This window comes from Corapipo altera, unplaced genomic scaffold (genome assembly GCF_003945725.1).
Source record: "Corapipo altera isolate COAL_440 unplaced genomic scaffold, ASM394572v1 246, whole genome shotgun sequence".
Classification (NCBI taxonomy): Eukaryota; Metazoa; Chordata; class Aves; order Passeriformes; family Pipridae; genus Corapipo; species Corapipo altera.
Window position 1 is genome coordinate 121347 of NW_020885102.1, and position 20962 is coordinate 142308.

At 62.4% G+C, this 20962-nt stretch overlaps 3 protein-coding genes across 4 annotated transcripts in view; 1 reads left to right on the top strand and 2 right to left on the bottom strand.

The window, feature by feature from the left end:
* The window catches only part of FLNC (filamin C), a 28662-nt gene extending 24391 nt beyond the window's left edge, over nt 1-4271 (bottom strand). The window contains 3 exon segments of the mRNA XM_027669736.1: nt 194-291; nt 605-856; nt 2914-4271. Coding sequence (XP_027525537.1) covers nt 194-291; nt 605-856; nt 2914-3247 — 684 coding nt within the window. The 5' untranslated portion in view covers nt 3248-4271.
* Nucleotides 4272-9823: 5552 nt separating this feature from the next.
* On the top strand, nt 9824-12089 carry OPN1SW (opsin 1, short wave sensitive). The gene is made up of 5 exons (XM_027669733.1): nt 9824-10167; nt 10575-10743; nt 10958-11123; nt 11465-11704; nt 11953-12089. The coding sequence occupies exons 1-5, from the start codon at nt 9825-9827 to the stop codon at nt 12073-12075; spliced, it is 1041 nt and encodes a 346-aa protein (XP_027525534.1). The 5' UTR covers nt 9824; the 3' UTR covers nt 12076-12089.
* Nucleotides 12090-13240: 1151 nt separating this feature from the next.
* The window catches only part of CALU (calumenin), a 15905-nt gene continuing 8183 nt past the window's right edge, over nt 13241-20962 (bottom strand). For both annotated transcript variants that reach the window (XM_027669734.1, XM_027669735.1), the window contains exons 3-7: nt 18673-18866; nt 15385-15551; nt 15210-15270; nt 14717-14916; nt 13241-14637 (exon numbers count right to left, since the gene is read on the bottom strand). In XM_027669734.1, the coding sequence (XP_027525535.1) occupies nt 14533-14637; nt 14717-14916; nt 15210-15270; nt 15385-15551; nt 18673-18866 (727 nt within the window). In that variant the 3' untranslated portion in view covers nt 13241-14532. The remainder of the gene's footprint in view (nt 14638-14716; nt 14917-15209; nt 15271-15384; nt 15552-18672; nt 18867-20962) is intronic.

Here is a 20962-nt window from a genome sequence, read left to right on the forward strand (position 1 = left end):
TCCCAGCCCTGCTGGGAACCCCCACACACACACCTACTGCCCCCACAGGTGCCCAGGGGTATCCCATATGGCCAGGGACCCTGTGGATCCCCAAGGACCACCCCCTTGGAATGCCCCTGCACCCCCAGAGCCCCTTGTGCCCCCTCCCACACCCCACACCTGGGGGACCCCCAGTGCCCCCTGTGCCCCGTACCTGGGGGACCCCCAGCCAGTCGTCCGCCTGCTGCATGGCCTCCCGGGCGTTCTGCACCGGCTCGTTGGGGTCCCACTTCTCCCAGTCCGGGCACAGGCCTGAGGGGGAGGAGGGTCAGCGAGGCACCCCTGTCCTCCCCCCCCCGTCCCACACCCCCTCCCTTTTGCATCCAGTGCCTCTCGTCGTCTCCACCAGTGCCCCCTGAGCCAGCACGGATTGGGGGGCTCTTACCCCCCTGTGCCCCCCCTACCCCCCCCCCGCTGCCGCAGGGGGCAGTTGCCCCCCCCCCCGCCCCCCGCCCCCAGTCCCTCCTACCCCCCACTCCCCCGCCACCGAGGGCACAGTTGTCCCCCCCATACTCCCACCGTGCCCCCCACGGCCCCAGCTCCCCCCCAGCCCCACCCTCCTCACCCGGGGCGCAGTTGTCCACCAGCGCTCCCAGCGCCTTCCCGTCGCGCCAGTCGCGATTGAAGTTGGTGATGGGCAGCTGCGGCACCTTGTTCTGGATCCAGCCCAGCAGCCGCTGCTTGGGGGTCTGGCGGCGGCCTTCGTCCCCCTCCTCCTCCTCCTCCCACATGGGCATCGAGATGGAATAGTGCAGGATGAGGGTCCAGATCAGACCCAGGATCAGCTTCAGGTTCCCGTCCACGATCGCTTTGCTGTCTGTGGGGGGGAAATGCGAGGGCTGCACCCGAGGTCCCGCGGGACTCCCCCCGGGGCACCCCGACACCCCACAGCACCCCCCGGAACACCCCAACATCCTGCGGGACACCCCTGTGGGGATCCCTGCACCCCGACAGCCCCGACCCCCCGGGATCAGCTTCGGGGTCCCGTCCACGATGGCCTGGCTGCCTGCAGGGGGAAACGGGGGGGCTGCACCCAAACACCCCGTGAGACTGTTCCCCCTCGGGGCACCCCGGGACCCGCCTGGGGGCACCCCAAAACCCCACAGCACTGCCACGGGGACCCCTGACAACCCGACAACCCATGGCACTGCCGGGGGGCCCTGCACCCCAACACCTGCCTGGGGACACCCCAGGACACAGGAAGGGTCCCAGTTATGGGCCTGGGGACACCCCAACTCCTCACGGCACTGCCCCCGCCCACCCCGCACTGCCCAACCCCGCCCAACCTGCAGGGGGGACCCCAATAGCCCACCGGGCAGTGCCTGGTGGGGTCACAACCCTGGCAGCACCCGGGAGGGTCCCCGAGTGAGCACCCCGGGGGGGGTCCTGACCCATGGAATGCCGGGATAGGGAAACTGAGGCAGGGGGCGTCTGGGGGAGAAGGGGGGCCCCAGACATCCCGGCGCCTTCCCCACCGCCCTGCAGAGCGGACCCTCCCCCGCCCTCTTCCCTCTCCCCCCACGAGCGATCGCCTTTTGGGGAGGAAATGGGCTGCAGATGTGGGGGCGGGGCGGGACAACCCCACCCCCCCGGCGGCTTCCGGGGGGCAACACCTGGGGGGACCCCAAAACCTGGTGTCACATGTGGGGGGGGGGGTCACGGGAGGGGGCAAAGACACGCGTGGGGAGGCGGAGGTGACAGCGCGGGGGGGTCCCTCACCCCCCGGGTCCGGCTGTGCAAAGGTGGGGTGCGACAGTGCGTGTGCGGGGGGGCTGCAAACCCCCCGTGCCCGCGCGGGGGGGGTCACCCTGCAGCTGTCGGGTGGAGGTGGGCGCTGGGGCCCCACCAGGGGGGAGCGAGTGTGCGGGGGGCCAGTGCGGCCCCTCCGTGTGAGCTCAGCGTGCGCGGCCCGAGCCAAGCGTGAGCTCAGCACCCACCCCCCGCACAGCCCCTCGCACGAGGGCCCGACCCCCCCCGGCCCTGCACGGCCCCTCACACGGGTTCAGGCCCACAGACTGCACGGCCCTTGCACGCTCACTCCTTGCACACTCATCCCCAGCCCCACCTGTCCATTGTCCCCCGCCTTGCACACTCAGCCCCACTCCCACCCCCTACTGCCCGTGCACACTCGTCCAGTCCCTGCTCCTCTGTCACCCTCCCCTTGCACACTCAGCCCCCATTCTCATCTGTCTGTTGGCCCCACTCTGCAAATTCATCTTCCATTCCCACTCCTCTGTCACCCTTGCACACTCACTCCCATTTCCATTCATCCGTCACCCCCACTCTTGCACAGTCCCCCATGGGCCCATCCTCACTTGTCCATCTCTTCCCTTGCACACTCATCCCTCACTCCCACTTCACCTCCCAATCCTTGCACTCTCATCTTATTCACACTCATCCATCACCTCCCTTCACACACTCATCCCACCTCCAATCTTGCACACTCATCCCCATCCTCACTTGTTGCTCACGCTGCCTTTGCACGCTCACCCTCCATTCCCATCCCTCCACCACACCCACCCTTGCACGCTCATTCCTGATTCTCATTTGTCCATTGGCCTTGCCCTTTGCACACTCACCCCCAGCCCCATCCTCACTTCTCTGCCACCGCCCTCGCAGTCACCCTGTGCCCCTCCTCTGCCACTGCTCCTGCCCTTGCACACTCACCCTCCATTCCAACTCCTCCACCACGCCCGCCCTTGCGCACTCAGCCCCATCCTCACTTGTCCATCACGGCCACCCTCGCACAGCCATCCCCAGCCCCATCCTCACTGCTCCGTCTCCCCTGCCCTGGCACACCCACCCCATTCCCACTCCTCCCCCACCCCCTGGCACACTCTCCTCTCCCCCCTCGCTCGCCCCTCGCACACCCACCGATGGACACGAGTTTGATGTGCTCCCGCTCCAGGAACTCGAGGGCCACCGAGACGTTCTCCAGCTTCATCTGGCGGAAGTTGGGGCGCGGGTGGTGCTTGCGCCCCATCTTCTTCTGGCTGAGCACCTCGAGCAGGGCGATGAGGCGCAGCCCATCGCTCAGGTCACGCTGCAGGTCCACGATGCGCTTCTGCACACACTTGAGGTGCTCATTGCACCAGCGTGTGAACGTGTTCTGCTGGATCTTCTTCCAGGGCGCGTCCTCCGCGAGGTCCTTCTCGGTGGCCGGGAGCTCCTCGGGGTCCTCGCCTGGTGCCGAGTCAAACGAGTTCATCCTGGTGGGGCTGGGGGGGTCCTCAGTGGGTGAGGGGTTTCCTGGGTGGTGGTGGGGAGGTTCCCGAATGGGAGTGTTGGGGAGTCCTGGATCACTCCTCGTGGCTGGGTTGGGGTCCTTGGGTGGGTGTGGGGTCCCGGGTGGGGTCCCTGGTCACTCCTGATGCCTGGGCAGGGGTCCCAAGTCAATCCCTGTGCCCAGGTGGGGGTTCTGGGTCAGTCCCAGTATCCTGAAGGGGTCCTGGTACCCTGGGTGGGGGTCCCAAATCAGTGTTGGTGTCCTGGGACAACGTGGGTGCCTCGGGTGGGGATCCCGCTGGCAAAGCTGGTGCTGGAGGAAGGTGTCCTGGCTCAGAGCTGCTGTCCCTGGTGGGGGTCCCGGGTGGGTGCCGGTGCCTGCAATGGGGTCCCGGTGCTGGGGGACGGTGTCCTGGGTCAGTCCTGGTGTCCTGGATCACGGGTGGGTGTCAGTGTCCTGGGTGGGGTCCCAGTTCCCGACGCCGGGGGACCGTGTCCTCAGTCAGTCCCGGTGCTCAGGGGGTGCTCCTGGATCCCGGGATCAGTGCGGGCGCCTGGGGACGGCGTCTCGGCTCAGTCCCGGTGTCCCGGGGGGGTCGCGGCTCGATGCCGGTGTCCCCAGTGGGGGTCCCGATTCCCAGAGTCGGTCCCGGTGCCAGGGGCTGCTGTCCTGAGTCTGTCCCGGTGCAAGTTCCCGGTGGTGGGGTCGGTTCTCGGCTCCCAGAGGGGAGCAGCGGATCCCTAAGGGGTTGGGGGGGGGTGGTCCGGTGGGTTCCCGGTGGGTTCCCCGAGGTAGCGGCGGGTCCCGGGGGGTGGAAGTTCCACCTGGTTCCTGGGGTCGGTTCCCGATGAGTTCTCGGAGCGGAGCAGCGGGTCCCGGCGGGGTCCAGTGGGTTCCTGGGGCCAGTTCCCGGTGGGTTCCCGGTGTGTTCCCGAGGCAGAGCAGCGGTTCCCGGTGAGTTCCCGGTGCCGATTCGCGGCGGGGTCCGATGCGTTCCCGATGCGTTCCCGGAGGGTTCTCGGGCCGGGGGCGGCGGCGGAGAGTGGCGGGGCCGGGGGCGGCGGCGGCTTTAAGCGCTGCCCTGGCCCGTCCCGCCCCGTCCCGGGGAGGGACCGACCGACCGGGAGGGACCGACCGACCGACCGGCCGGGGGGTGGGGGGGCCTCGGGCGCCGCTATTTATAGCCCCGGCCTCACACCCGGACCCCCAGACACGGGCACCCCCAAAACCCCCGGACTTCGGCTCCCCCAAAACCATGGACCCCCGCACTCCGACACCCCCCAAAACCCCGGACCCCAGCACCTCCCAAACCTCGGACCCCCGGACTTGGGCACTCCCGGGCCCCGGCACCCACAAACCCCGGCACCCCGAGACCCCCAAATCCCGGCACTTTTGAAACATCGACAAACCCCTAAACCCCCAACACACCCAAAATCTCAATACCCTGAAACACAGGCAACCAGAAACCCTGACAGCCTCAAACACTGGCACCTTGGAAACGCCTGCACCCACAAACCCACTGACACCCTGAAACCCCAAAACCTCAGTAATCCCAAACACCAGCATCCCAAATAGCGACACCCCAAATATCGACACCCACAAACACCAGCACCCACAAACCCCCAGACCCTGACAGCCCCAAACACTGACCTCCCATAAACACAGGCACCTCCAAAATCCTCCAAACTCCAAAAGCCCCAAACCCTGGCACCCCCAAAGCCCCAAACACAGGCACCCACAAAACACTGGCTCCCACAACCCCCCAGACACCAGTAACTGACACACCAAAACTCCCAAAAGCCCCAAAAGTCCAGTGCCACAAACTCCCAAAATCTGACACCTCGAACCCCCTGCCCCCCACTCAGATATTGGCACCCTCAAACTTTGCAAGCTGAAACACTGGCACCCCAAACTTCAGCACCCCCAAACCTCAGCACCCCCAAGCCTTGGCCCCCAAGCACTCCAACCCCCCCTACACTGAAATACCAGTACTCCAAATCCTGGCATTCAGAGACCAGTGAAACTCTGCCACCCCAAAATCCCTGCAACCACAACCCCCTGAACTGGTGTAACCCCAAACCCTGACACCCTAAAATCCCAGCACCCCCAAAGTCCAAAATCCGAGCACCCCCCAAAATCACAAACCCTGAAACCCCAACACCACAAAACTGCCACAATTCATAGGCCAGGAACCCCAACAGCCCATTATCCTGACACGCCTGTACCTTGACACCCCAACACCCCATTATCCTGACACACCTGTACCTTGACACCCCAACACCCCAGCACCCCAAAATCCCAGCACCCCAGGGACCCTGACAGGCAACACTCTGTGCACCTCAATACCCTGAGCACCCAATACCCTGGCACCTCAATACCTTGCCAGCTGGCCACCCCAAAATCCCCACACCCCGATACCCCTGCACCCCAATACTCGACACCTAGCACCCCAATACCCCTGCCCCTCGATACCCTGATGCCCCAGGCACCCGAACACCCCAATACCCAGCACTCCAACACCCCAGGCACCCCAATACCGCAGGCCCCTGTCAGCACAATGCACCCCAAACCCTCCCCCAAAGATGCCCTTAAAACTCACCCGCTCGGGACCCCCCCAGAAGACCCATCCAGGACCCCCCACTCGGGACCCCCCAAGTCAGCACCCCCTCTTGGGACCCCTCAAAACCACATAAAAACCCTCCCCCCAGCCCCAGGAGCACAACTGAGACACCACAACCCCCCCCAGGATCCCCCTCTGGGGAAACCCGCCAGGAGCTCCCCCAAAACTCCCCCTTGGGGCCCCCTGCCCAGACCCCCCTCCCTGGTTGCCCCCCCGGTGGCTCCAGCCATGGGCCCCCCCGGCCGTGCCTCAGTTTCCCATCATGGTGCCACGTGTCTGGGGAGAGGGCTTGGTCAATTTTGGGGTGACCCCTGAACCCCACTGAATTTCTCGTGTGTGTGTCCCCAGACGCCTCGGTACCCTTGGGGGGGCAGGGGGGACACTCGGGTGACCTGGATCTGGGTCTTTTTGGGGGGGTAATTTGGGGGGTATCGTGTTCCCCCCAGTTCCGGTGCCTGCCCTGGAAGCTTCCAGCGGGGGGAGTGGGGGGGTGCGGGTGCACCCCGAGGCGACAACGGGTGACAGGGGGTGACGTGGGGGGGGTGACGCGGGGGGGTGACGCGGTGGCGCCTGCGCCAGCACCTAAAAATAACCCGCCGAGTCAGAGCCACGCACCGGCACCCAAAATACCCCGGGGGGGGCACGCGGCGGGGGGGCACCCCCAACACACCCACACCAAAAATACCCCCGGGGTGTCTGGGTGGGCACGTGATGGGGGGGAAACACAAAGGGATGACACGCCGGGACCCCCGAACCCACGGCAGGTGTAGGAGGGCGAGCAGGTGGATGGTTTGGGGGGTTGGGGCGGTCAGGGTGGTCCAGATAGTGGGCTCAGGATGCCTGGGGAGGTTCAGGGTGTTGGTGTGCTCCAGGAGGATCAGCGTGGTCCAGGCTGGGGGCTCAGAATGTTTCTGGGGCGGGTCAGGGAGGCCTGGGGGGCAGAGAGTGCTTTGTGGGGGCTTCTGGTGCCCACTAGGGTCTGGGCTCTGCTGCAGCCGGGGCAGAGGAAGATGATGGTGAAGGCTGTGATGAAGGGTCTGACCCCACCAGTGTCTCCTGGGGAGGGGACAGGGAGCAGGCCCATCCCCCTGGCGTTGGCACCCTGAATCCCATGTCCCCCCACCCTGTCCCTGGCTCCGGGTCCCCTTGGGGCACTGGGGCTTGGGGCACTCGGGGTCCTCAGGATGGGGGGACATGGGGAGGGGACTGTCGGCAGCATGGGGGCACAGATGGGGTGGCAGTGGGACAGTAGGGACGTGGCCACGGGGACGAGGGGGACAGGGCTGGCGGGCAAAGGGACAGGGGAACATGGAGTTCATGGATGGGGGACACAGGGGACATGGCCATGGGGACAGTGGGGACACGTGTGGGGCCACATCCAGGAGGGCACAAAGGCAGGGACATGCAGACCCTGGGGGGGTTCCTTGGGTGCCCTGGGGCTATGGACAGGGGTGTGGGGTACAGGGTCCATACTGGTACAGGTGGGTGCTGTGGGGTCCGGGGGGTGGTACTGGGGGGTGTTGGGGGGTCTCGTCTGGGCCGGTGGTGCTGCAGCCCCCAGAGCTCTGTGCTCAGCACGTCGTGCCCACAGCACCCACCCACGGCACCCTGAGAGCCTTCCCACTCCATGGCCACCACCCTGACACTCCATGGCCACCATACCAGACTCATAGACTCCCAGAATCCCTGAGGTTGGAAAAGCCCTCCCAGCCCATGGACCCACCCTGGGCCCCATCCCCACCTTGGCCCCCAGCCCAGAGCACTGAGTGCCACGGCCAGGCCTTCCTGGGACACCTCCAGGGATGGGCACTGCAAACCTCCCTGGGCAGCCCCTGCCAAGGCCTCACCACCCTTTCCAGCAACAAATTCCTCCTCAGCCCCAACCTGACCCTCCCCTGGCCCAGCCTGAGGCCGTTTCCCCTTGGCCTGTCCCTTGTTCCCTGGCAGCAGAGCCCGACCCCCCCCGGCTCCCCCCTCCTGTCAGGGACTTGCAGAGCCAGAAGGTCCCCCCTGAGCCTCCTTTGCTCCAGGATGAGCCCCCCCAGCTCCCTCAGCCACTCCTCACAGGACTTACCTGGCCCCAAACCCCCCATCAGAGCCCCCCAGGCCAGTCCAGGTCCCCCAGAGCTGTGCCAGGCGTGGGGTGGCCCCACGGTGCTGTTGGTCCCTGCTGTGGACACTGGCGTGTCCCCCCGTGTCCCCACTGTGCCCGTAGCCCCCAAGCCCCCCGGCCCTGCAGCGCCCCTGCAGCCCCCCCACCCCCCCGTGTGTCCCCCCAGCCCCTCAGCTCCGTGTCCCCAACGCCCGTGGCTCTGTGGGGGCACATCAGGCACACACTGGGGGACACACATGGGGCCCTCCATGGGGTGCCTGTCCCTGTGGGTCACCAGCCCTGGGGTGCCCGCCTGGGGGTGCCCGTCCCCGTGGGATTCCAGTACAGCACCAGCAGAGCTGACCTGATCCAGTACAGCCCAGTACAGCCCACCACGACCCAGTTCTGCCCAGTACAGCCCAGTACACCCTGGTACAGTATGGCCAGACCCAGTACAGCCCAGTACAAACCAGTACAATCCTATGTGACACAATCCAGTTCAGTACAGCCCAGTACAGCCCAGTAGGAGGATACAGGACAGCCCAGTATGATCCAATACAACACAGCCCAGTATGCTCTAGTATGGCCCAGTACAGGCTAGTACAGCCCAGTATGACCCAGTACAGCCCAGTACAACACAGGCTGGAGGTACAGTCCAAACGGCCCCTCCGTACCCCCCCCCTCCCTATCCCTGTCCCCTTCCTGTGTGCCCCCCGTCCCCATCCCAGTCCCAGAGCTGGACACAACCCCAGGGGTGCTCCAGGGTACCCCCGGGTGTGCATCCCCCATTCCCCACACCCCCCCCAAGGCACAGCCCCCTCGGAGGTGCCCCCTGCCCAACCTCCCCTCCCTCTGTGGGGGTCCCGGGGTGCCACGGTCCTATCCCTGCACTGGTCTTTATAGGCACCCCCAGCCCGGGGGGGCGCCAGCGCCCATAATCCCCCCCCTAAGCAGCTTCTGCTCATCCTTCCTGCCCCCCGAGGGTCCCACGGGTGGGAGGGGCGGGGGGACAGGAAGAAGCTGGGGGTCATCTGGGATTTGAGTCCCCATCAGCACACCCCCAAAGTGACCCCCCCACCCAGGTACCCCCAAAGCGAACCCCCCCCCAGGCACCCCCCAGTTTTTCACCCTCCAATGTGAACATCCCCCTCAGTCAACTCCCCAAGCAGTGCCCCCACCCCTTAACCCCTCCCAGCTCTCCCCACCTCACACGGGGACAATCACTGGGGGGTGACACCAGCGGGGGGGACATCCCGGGGTGCTGGGGAAGGCAGGGGGTGACCTCATGGGGAGGACCCCAAGTTCTTCCTGGGGCAATCAGGGCCAGGCCATCCCAGGGGAGCAGGATCAAGGGTGAGGACCCCCAAGGACACCTGAGGACACCTGGACATCCCAGGGGGAGCAGGACTGAGCTTGGGGACTGCTGGGGACCCTGGTGGGAGCAGGACTAAGGCTGGGGACTCCTGGTCATCCCAGGGGCACCAGGACCAAGCCTGGGGGAACCTGGGGACACCTGGGGACCCCTGGCCATCCTGGTGGGACTAGGACCAAGCTTGGGGGCACCTGGGGACACCTGGGCAAGCTGGGGGGAGCAGGATTGAGCTTGGGCATCCCTGGGGACCCTCCCCACACCCAGGTATGGGGGGGGAGCTCTTCCGCCCCCCCAAATCCCCCCAGAGCCCCGGCAATCGGCTCGGCCTGGCTCAGGGGGCCGATTAGGCGCTGAGCCTGGCTTAGCCCCCCCTAATCCCCAAGTTTGGCCGAGCTGAGCCCTGATCCCCCCTAAGCGGCTTTAGGGGCGCAGGGTATATCAGGGGGGCGGTCGCTGCGCCCCCCCCACCGCCGCCATGGACGAGGAAGAATTCTACCTGTTCAAGAACCAGTCGGGGGTGGGGCCCTGGGATGGGCCCCAGTACCACCTGGCGCCCAAGTGGGCCTTCTACCTGCAGACCATCTTCATGGGGGTGGTGTTCCTGGTGGGCACCCCCCTGAACGCCATCGTCCTCATCGTCACCATCAAGTACAAGAAGCTGCGGCAGCCGCTCAACTACATCCTGGTGAACATCTCCGTCAGCGGCTTCATGTGCTGCATCTTCAGCGTCTTCACCGTCTTTGTCTCCAGCTCCCAGGGATACTTCATCTTCGGGAAGCACATGTGTGCCTTCGAGGGCTTTTCGGGGGCCACCGGAGGTACGGGAGGACCACGGGGGCACCGGGGGCTGGAGGTGATGGAGTGACCACCAGGGCTGCTGGGGCCAGAGGTGATGGGAATGACCACCAGGGCTGCTGGGGCCAGAGATGACCACTATGATCTCCTGTGCTGTGGGAGTTGGGGTGATCACCATGTGCTGCTGGGGTGCAAGACCTGGGGTGACCATCTGGATCTGTAGGAGTTGACCACTATAGTCTGGTGGGGCTGTAGGAGTTGTGGTGACCAGTGGGGTCCGGTGGAGCTGTAGGGAGGGGTGACCACCGCATTCTACTGGGCCTGTAGGAGTTGGGGTGACCCCGTGACCTGGGGGTGCTGTGGGACATGGGGTGACCTGTGGCCCCAGTGGCCACAGGCAGAGTGCAAGACAGTGGCCGTGTCCCCCCAGGGCTGGTGACAGGGTGGTCCTTGGCCTTCCTGGCCTTCGAGCGCTACATCGTCATCTGCAAACCCTTCGGCAACTTCCGCTTCAACTCCCGCCACGCGCTGCTGGTCGTGGCGGCCACCTGGGCCATCGGCATCGGCGTCGCCATCCCCCCCTTCTTCGGCTGGAGCAGGTGGGGCTGTGGGGGCACAGGGGGCTTGGGGGGCAGGGGAGGCCCACGGAGTGCCAGGAGGGAGGTGAGACACCCGGCAGTGCCCCGGGGTGCCATGGGGGTGCCAGGAGGGTGGTGAGACACCCGTCAGTTCCGCAGGGGTGCCACGGGGGTACCATGGGGTGCCAGGGGGTGCCACTTGGTGCGAAGCAGAGGCTGAGCGTGGGTGCTGCAGGTACCTGCCCGAGGGGCTGCAGTGCTCCTGCGGCCCTGACTGGTACACGGTGGGCACCAAGTACAAGAGCGAGTACTACACCTGGTTCCTCTTCATCTTCTGCTTCATCGTCCCCCTCTCCCTCATCATCTTCTCCTACTCCCAGCTGCTCAGCGCCCTGCGGACTGTGAGTCCCAGGGGCACGGGGGGCACGGGGGACACTGGAGCTGGGTGTGCCAGGGAGGAGGGGAGGGGGATGGAGGGTGGAGAGAGGCTGGGAGGGGTGAGAGGGAGGAAGAGATGGAGCGGAGGGAGGGATGGAGAACTGACTGGAAGGAGGGCAGGAGGGAAGGAGGAGGGGGAAGAAAGAGAGGGAAAGGAGGAAGGGAGGGAGGGAGGGAAGAAGGACAGGCTGTTTGATCAGAAGGGTGAGCAGGAGCACAGGCAGGGGGGCAAGCAGGGGATCAGGGAGTCGGGCAGGGGGTTGGGGGGTCAGGCAGGCCCAAGGTGTCCCTGTCCCCATCCCAGGTGGCAGCACAGCAGCAGGAGTCGGCCACGACGCAGAAGGCGGAGCGGGAGGTGTCGCGCATGGTCGTGGTCATGGTGGGGTCCTTCTGCCTGTGCTACGTCCCCTACGCGGCGCTGGCCATGTACATGGTGAACAACCGCGACCACGGCCTCGACCTGCGCCTCGTCACCGTCCCTGCCTTCTTCTCCAAGAGCGCCTGCATCTACAACCCCATCATCTACTGCTTCATGAACAAACAGGTGACACCGTGGGACGGGGGGACACGCGGGGCACCCATGAACACATGGGGTATAAGGGCCATCCAGGGATACCTGGGGACACCCGGGGACACCCGGTCATGCCCAGGGCCACCAACAGGGCTGGCACGTACCGAGGGATGGGACATGGGGCCAACGTGGCATCAGGGGTGTGAGGACAGTGCCAGGGCCGGACATGGGGCCAGTGGGACCCTCGGGCTGAGCTGTCCCCTGCCCCTGTGTCCCCACAGTTCCGCGCCTGCATCCTGGAGACAGTGTGTGGGCGGCCCATGAGCGACGACTCCGAGGTGTCCAGCTCGGCCCAGCGCACCGAGGTCTCCTCCGTGTCCTCGAGCCAGGTCAGCCCCAGCTGAGGGGCTGCGGCACCGCCCTGGCCCCCACGACCCCCGGCTGCCCCCCCAGACCCCCGGCTGCCCCCCAGGACCCCCGGCTGCCCCAGCTGTGGGGCTGGCGCTGCCCCAGGGGTCCGGGATCCCCGGCCAGCCTAGGATGTAGCGCGGGTGGGACAATAAACCATGGCCGCAGTCTGAGCGCAACAGGGACCCTCTGCAGGATGGGGGACACACTGCAGGAACCCCTGTGGGACCCTCGGGATGGGGGACACACTGCAGGAACCCCTGTGGGACCCTCTGCAGGATGGGGGACACACTGCAGGAACCCCTGTGGGACCCTCGGGATGGGGGACACACTGCAGGAACCCCTGTGGGACCCTCGGGATGGGGGACACACTGCAGGAACCCCTGTGGGACCCTCGGGATGGGGGACACAGTGTGGGAACCCCTGTGGGACCCTCGGGATGGGGGACACAGTGTGGGAACCCCTGTGGGACCCTCAGGATGGGGGACACACTGCAGGAACCCCTGTGGGACTCTCAGGATGGGGGACACACTACACACCCCACGGCAGGGCAGGATGGGGGTCCCAGGAGTGACTGTACCCCATAGTTGGGTGGGATGGGGGTCTCAGGGGTGGTTGTGCTCCACAGCAATGCCATGGTGGGACTCTGCTCCCTTGTCCCCTGCAGGCCCCACAGGCAGTGGGGGGGCAGGGAAGTGGGATGCTGCCCCTCCACCTCCATCTATGGGGCTGGGCTGGGGCTGAAGCCCCCATTTATAGGGCTGGGCCGGGGCTGGATCCCCCCCATGGGGCTGGGGTGGGGCTGAGCCCCCCATTCAGGGGGCTGGGGTGGGGCTGGATGCCCTACATGCGGCTGAGGTGGGGCTGGCTCCCCCATCTGTGGGGCTGGTATGGGGCTGGATCCCCCCATGGGGCTGGGATGGGGCTGAGCCCCCCATTCATGGGGCTGGGGTGGGGCTGGATCCCCTCCGTGGGGCTGAGCCCCCAAGTCTCCAGGCTGAGGGCCAGGACTCCCCTCAGGCCCCACATCACTCCCCCCCGAACCCCCAAATCCATCCCCCAGGCCCCCCCCCCTCCCCTTCCCTGGGCTCCCCCTGCCCACACTCTCCCGGCTCACTCTGAGGGGTTCCCCTGGATCCCGGTTTGGGGGGACACAGGAACTGGGGTCTGGCCCCCCGGCCCATGGGGGTTGAACAGTTTATTGAGCCCCGGCCGACCCGGATCCCTTCAATCAGCCAGAGCAGAGAACCGAATAAACCCGGAGGAGGCGAAAAATCCGTGTCCGGAGTCGTCAGTGGGACACAAATCCTCATGGATGGGGGGAAGCAGGAGAGGGGCCGCAGGGGTGCACTGGGGGTGATGCCAGGGGAGCTTTCCTGGTGTTCCCAAAATCACGGCTGCTGTCCCAAATCATCCCTGGTGTCCCAAACCACCCCCCGCATTCCCAGATCCCTGAGCCCAACGCGGGGACACGTTCCCAAACCGTTCGCCCCTGGATTTAGGGATGGGGAGGTGGGAGAGGAGGAGGAGGAGGAGGAAGAGGAGGAAGAGGGAGGATCCAGTCAGCACTTGGAAACCCTTGGAAAACAATTTAAGGGAAAACCCAGGAATCTGGGGTCGGCCAGACCAACTTCACACAGCTCTGGGAGCTGCAGGCAGGGACAAACGACACAGAAGAGGGAAAACATTGGGAATTATCCCAGAGCGGGGTGGATGAGCCCCCCCCCCACGCCCGGGTTTGGGGGATTCAAGGCACTTGGAGTGGGGCCGGGGGGGCCTGGCCAGATCCTGGGGGGCAACGATGGGGGAGGGGGGTTCTCACCCCCCCGGGGTCACCTCCCCTGGGGTCCCCTTTGGGTGCCCCCCAGAACCTCCCGGGGTCCTGCTGCTGCTCTGATGGGTTTGGGGTTTTTTGGGGGCTTTGAATTCTCATTCCAATTTCACGTCAATGTTTCCATTTAATTTGATTTCACTTCCCAAGTTCAAATTCCATTTCAACTTCCAATTTTCATTTTAATGTCTAATTCTAATTTTAGTTTCAATTCCAACTTGAATTCCAATTGTAATTTTAATTCCAATTTTAATTTCCATTCAAATTCCAATTTTAATTCCAATTCCAACTTTAGTTCCAATTTTAATTCCAATTGTCAACTTTCACTCCAATTCCAAGTTTTATTCCACCTCCAATCCCAATCCCGCTGTGAATTCCCCGCTGCCCCGGGCGGCCCCGTCGCTGCCCCCGTGCCGGGGGAGCCGTTTCCACACGTGGTAAAACCAAAACATACAAAAATAACCCAAAAGTCGTTAAAATCCCAGGAAAACCCACAAGACGAGCCCCAAGTGCCGGGGAGGGTGTGGCTTTCCTGAGCCCCATCCCTGGGCGCCGGGATGGGGTTTCCCGTGGCGGGAGCGGCCTGGGCGCGGGCGCAGCCCTGAGCAGGTGCCGGCGAGGCCTAGAACTCGTCGTGCCGCACCAGCGCCTCCCCGAAGTCCGTGGCCTGGCTGCCCACGAACAGGTCCGACTTGTCCACGATCTCCTCCCGCGTCAGCTTCCCGTCCTGCAGGGAATGCCACATCCCGCTATTCCCCCCGCTCCTCCCACCCTGCTCCCGAAATCCCACCGGAGCGCGGGCCCACCTTGTCCTGGTCGGACTCGTAGACGAGGTGCCGGGCCTCGGCCTCAGCGTGGTCGTAGTCCGAGGGCAGGATCCAATCCTTGGTCTCCTCCTTGTCCATCTTCCCATCCCGGTTCTTGTCTCGGAATTCCACAAACTGTTCCCGCTCCGTCTTCACCCACTCGGGCTCGTCAGCATCGCCATCCTGGCTGTACATGTCACCTGTGGGGAGAGTGGGATCGGGATCCTCCCGACCACCATAGCCCCGTCCCCATCCCAAGGACTGACCCAAAGCCTTGAGCTCCCTAAGTCCATCCCCAAAATCCCAAAGTGCCCTTTGGATCAGGATTTCACCCCAAAATCCTCAACAGTGGCACAAGGTGGGGTGCAGAAGTTAAGAAGTTGGAAGAGAGAACATTCCCAGAGGAGGAGAGATGGGAAGGATGTGCCGGCAGCGGCTGACACTGCGTGGGGAAATGGAAGGGACATGGAGCACCGTGGCTCTGGCGTCTCACCGATGTACTCCTCCAGGTCGATGAAGCCGTCACCGTTCTTGTCAATGTCCTCCATGGTTTCCTGCATGGAGACACCGGCGTGAGCCAGGCCTGGAGTGATTCCCACCCCCCAGTGCTCCCCTCCCCAGAGCTTCCGGGGAACACTCCATTCCCAACATCTCCGTGCCAGCCCCACCTGCACGACGATGTCCTTCATGTAGTCGTACTCCTCGGGGTGCAGGAAGGCCGTGAACTCCTCCTTGGTGGCCGCCAGGTCCCCGTCCTTGTCGGCCATCTTGAAGCGCCGCTCGTCCCGCACCATCATCTGTTTGTAGTTGAAGCCGTCGTCGGGGTCCGGATCGTCTGGGAAGGAGCAGAGGGAGCACCCAGATCAGCTCAGGCAGGGCAGAGACCATGGTCACCACCAACCCAAGCCAACCCCAAGCATAACCCAACTCAACCACAGCCTCAACATCCTCACCCTCAACTCAAACTCAACCCCAGCTCAACCTCCTCAGCAAGCCCTTCTCACCCTCAACCTCCTCCACCCAACCTCAACCCCCCACCTCAGCTCAACCCCCCAGTGCTTCGCCACCGCAGCCTCAAGGGCAGCTCCCGGCAGCCACCGCGTCTCTCCTGCGCCCGTTCCCAGGAGGAGGAGGAGCTGCAGCAGCCCCGGGATCGCGGCATTCCCAGGGAGAGGCCCCAGCAGACAGGGCTCGGGGGGTTTGGCCGGCACGGTTGGAGGCTCAGCCGGAGCTATTTCGGGAGGGGAATGTGTAAGGGGATCTCGCTCGCTGCCGGGGCGGCAGCAGAGCCGGGAGGCATCGGCCGGGTGGGATGGCGGGAACACTCAGCACAGCCCCGCCGGCGGCGGGAGAGGAGCTCCGGGACACGGGGCCGGCAGCCTATGGAGAACATGGATCCAGGAGGACATGGCTGTGGCCACGTTCTGGTTAAGTTAAACCAGAGCCAGGCCTGGTCTACAAAACAGGCTCCAAAAGGCTCCGTCCCTTTGTCCCTGCTCTGCTACCTGGGACAAAAGGCAGGGATTACAGAGCTCTGGATCAAGGGACTCTGGATTAAGAAGCTCTGGAGCAGCCCCAGAGACATTAAATATCCAAAGATTTTGATTTTAAGGCATGTCTAGGGTAGAATGAAGCCAAAATTCCCTATTCTATTCCCAAGGTTTTGCCTTGGGAAGCGGCACAGACCCAAGCAAGGAAATCCTCGGGATTGGGCCCATTCCTTATTTGCTGTCTGGCCAATCCATGAGTTTGATGGAGGGCAGGGGGCAGGTGGGTTAAAAATGGTCACACACATTCCCCCCCAAGACCCCCAAAGCCACTTTGTGTCTCGGTCCCTGGGCAGGGGGACGTTTGGGGGAGCAGATGGAGAAGCTTCTCCTGGAATGAGTGTTCCTGGTTTCAGATCCCACCCTAGGACTCAGGAGTTAACAAAAATAGGATGATGATGATGATGATGATGATTCGGATCCCACCCCAGGACTGAGGAATTAACAAAAATGGGATGATGATGATATGATGATTATCATTCTATTTTGATTTTGAAGGGAGTTTCAAAGGGATTTCCACTCTCAGATGAAGCTCTTGGACATTCATCACTTGGTATTCCCTGCTTCCTGTAATTCCCCCAGCAGAGCCCCGCACCGCTCTGTGACACCTCTGGGGGCCACCTGGTGACTCATCCCCATGTTTAATTAATTAATTCATAAAACCATCCCCCCCAGCACCTGGTTTTGCTGACGAAACGCTGTGTTCCCAACCCCTGGAGCAGTCAAGGGCGGTGCCCGGCCCCACACAACCCTCGGCTGCACGCCAACACTCCGGAGGCACTTCCAGAGGCATTCCAGCCCTGCTCCGGCCAGGGAGGGGACTGAGGGGAAGGGAGGGAATCTTTCAGCAGCAAGGAGCTGGGGAAAAGTGATTCCTGCCGAGAGGAGCCGGAGCCAGGGCGTGAGGCGGGATCCTCCCGGCACTCCGTAAGGACACAAGTATGTGGGAGCAGCACGAGCCGAGGCTCCATCGGGGCCTGCCAAGGACACTCGGCCTCCGGCACCGCTCCGGGCTCGGGATCAGCCGTGCTGGGGTTGGGCACTGCCCACTCGCTGCTCTGGCTGTGGGAAGGGGCTTTTCCTTAAGCTCATTAAGAGGGTTTCACTGATTCAGGGTTTTCTCATTAAGGTTTTTCCCTCATTAAGTTTTCCCTCATTAAGGTTTATATTTTTCCCTGTCCCACACCTGCAGGTCTTAAATCCCACCCCAGACCCCTCAAATCCCTCAGGAAAAAAGGGTGTTCAACCCTTCCCAGGATCTCTCCTCCCCCTTCCAGGCTGCGCTTACATGGGCAGATAAGCCCAGATCCCAGAAATCCATGGCAAAGGGAGGTTTGGGAAGCGCTGCCCCAGCCTGGGAAGAGGTGGGGGGCTTTCCCCAGCCACCAGCACGGAAAACCCAGATCCTCCCAGAGCCCGAGGGACACGGATGAGCCCGAGGGAGATGGATGAGCCTCCCGTGTGGCAGCTCCCCCTCTGCACATCCCACGGAGCAGTTTGACTATTTTTGGCAATATTTAGGAAATTCGAGCGGGTTTCCCGCTCTGGAGCCGCGACTCCTCCGCCCGTCCCGTCTGCAGTGCTGGAGGCAGGAGCTGCACAGGGACTGGGGGTTTAAGGGTTTAACCCCAAAACAGCTGCTCCTTCCCGTGCTCCCAGGGGTGTCTGAGGCTGCGGCTCATGTCCCCAAACCCTCAAGTTCCAGGGACTAACACTGCTCCCAGGATAAGGGAAAGGGATTAATGGCTCTGCTGATGGTCTTTGTGGATTAGGGATGGGATGGGATGGACACACCAAGCTGGTTTCACAACCACAGGTCAGTCAGTTCCACCTGCAGGTTCCAAATGCCCCCCTGAGCCAGGAATTCCAAAGGACTGAAACCCCCCATTCCCACATATTGTTAATCCCTAAATCAGTGGGATTTAGCCCAGAGCTGTGTTTGTCCCCAGACATCCCCATCCATTATGGGGGGGGGTTCCACATATTTTGGGTTCTTTTCCTGGGATTTTCCTTCAGTAATGCCACCAGAAGGTCAATCTGGGGAGTTTTGGAGGTTTTTAAGTGAGACTTTGGGGACGTCTGCCCAGGCTGGCACATCCCTGGGCTCATTCCAGGGGACAAATCCAGCTTGGGACAAGTCAAATTCCCACCACTGCTGCTCCACACTCCCAACCATCGACTTCTTCTGGGCCTCCTTAATCCAGGCCTCGAGCTCCCGCTCCATCACAACCCCATCCCGATCCATGTCCCTCCCACTGACCATTGCACCACAACCCCATCCCGATCAGTGTCCCTCCCACTGACCATTGCACCACAACCCCATCCCGATCCATGTCCCTCCCAGTGACCCTTGTGAACAGCTCGTCTGGCTGGCTCCAGGAAAGGCTCATCCCCAGCACCAGGACCTACCCAGGATGTATCCATAGGTGGCATTTTTATACTCCTCCCAGGAAACGAGCCCGTCCTCGTTGAGGTCGTGGCCCTTCCACTGCCGCTCCACATCCTCATAAATCCAACGCTTCTGGGCAAACTTGATCCAGGCCTTGAGCTCCTCCACCGTCACAAACCCGTCTCCATCCTCATCTATTTTCCCTACAATCTTCCTGTTGGAAACACGGAGAAATCCAGCTAAAGTTAAGGAAAACAAGAGGCTATAGGGGAGGGAATGGGAAGGGGAAGAGGGAGCAAGCGGAGGTGGTCACGGAATTTGGGAATTCAACCATTTGGAGAGTTTATCCCTAAAACCAATGTATAGTTCAGCTGCCAAAATCCCAGCTCAGCCACTCCTGGGCCACTCAGGTTTTGGTTTCTTCAGAAATTAAAGGTTTTCGGGGAAAAACTTCATTCTTAGACCTTTGGGAAAGACCCATCCGTGTGTCCTCCCACCAAGATGGCACCAGGCAAGGAGCATAGACATGGCTTTATACTAAAAATGGGAATCTTGGCTCTGCCTCTCCTGGTGGCACGAGGAGTAAGGCGAGGTGGTTATGGAATTTGGGAATTCAACCATTTGGAAAGTTTATCCTTAAAACCAACGTTTGGTTTAGCTGCCAAAACACCGGCTCCCACACGGAAACCACTGGCTCCGGCACGGAGTGGCTTGGCCACTCAGGTTTCTTCAGGAATTATGAATTTTAGCGGAAAAGCTTCCTTGTTAAACCCCGGGAAAGCCCCATCCGATGGTGCCAGGCGAGGAGCAGACACACATTTCCCTGGAGCTGGGAAGTGGAGCTCAGCACAGGAACCGGGGCCGGGCCGGTCCCACCCGCTGCCCGGGGCAGCAACCGGAGCCGCGGCCCCAGCGCCGCAGCAGCCACGTGCCTCCGTTATTTTTAGCAGCAGCTGTAGGAAAAGCCACGGCAGGAATGTGGGATCCAGGGGCAGATGGAGCTGGGGGGTGGGGGCCGTTGGATCCGCGGGGTTTGCTCCCGGGAGCGGCCGCAGCTCCCTGCTGGGAAGGTTTTGAGCTCACCCGGATGAAAATCAGGGGTAACAGTCCCGAAATCCTTTGTCTGGAGAGGCAGGATCCTGGTTTTTCCTTTGACAGGGAGGTTTAATGGAAAGCCATTCAGGAATCCTCAGCTCCAACCCAGGTATTTGAGGAATTTTCAAAGACAGGTGGAAAATACGGCATTTTAAAATCACCACCAGGACAACTAATTCCCAAAATACTGAGGCAAAGGGAAACCTGGACACCGGAGCCACCTGCACTAGCTCCCAGGTTTTTGTGTTCCAGAATTGCCTTGAACAAGGAAAACTAGGAATTATTCCATGGCACAAATGATGTTACCGGCAATGGGAAGCTGGAGAGAGAACTGGGAGAAAACTGGGAGAAACACGGGATTTAACTCTGGCAGAGTCTCAGCATGGGGGCAGCGTGGGGGGCCCTGCCTGGGAGACCTGAGGGATTTTACAGAGAAACACGTGAAATAGATATGTAAATGTGCAAACCTCTCCTCAACAGAGCCCAAACTTACAGGGAAATAGGTAAAATACTACAGAAATATTTCAGAATTTTCCATCTCCACGTGCAAAGCGTCTCCTCCAATATTCCTGATCAAACTTCACAGGAAATTATGAAAAATGTCACAGAAATATTCAGAGTTTTCCACATAAATATATAAAAAATAGATCAATAATATCACATGAATATTAAACATTGGCCCATATGAATACATAACAATTCCATGTTTTCCCTTCCCAGGTGGGTAACGCTGCCAGCAAAGGGATTTATTCCAGAAAACCCCTGGAATGGAGAACTTGACCTGGTGGGGGTCGATGGCCAAAGCAGCTTTTCCAGGGCAGTTTCCAGGGGGTTAATTAGGGAACAGTTTCCCAGGAAAGTCAAACCCTCTCCAGCCCAGAGCTGGGCACTCGGGAAGCTCCCAAACCTCCTCCCCCAGCTGGTCCCGCGCCCGGGGCCGGCACCAGCTGCTCCTGGCTGCTTTCCCAGGGCAGGAGCCACCAAATCCGGACACTTTCCCAAACCCCCCACTTTGTTCCCCCGCAGGAGGGGGGACAGCAGATGTTTGGGAAGGGCTGGCAGCTGCTCGTCGTTCCCACTCCCTGCTCCAAGGGGATCCGGGTGCCCAGTGCTGCTGCCAGGGAACGTCGCTGGGACAAAACAAGGTAGAGCTCGGGGCGCTGTTCCCAAATCCCTGACTGACAGAGCACGGGACCTCGTTCCCAAATCCCTGAC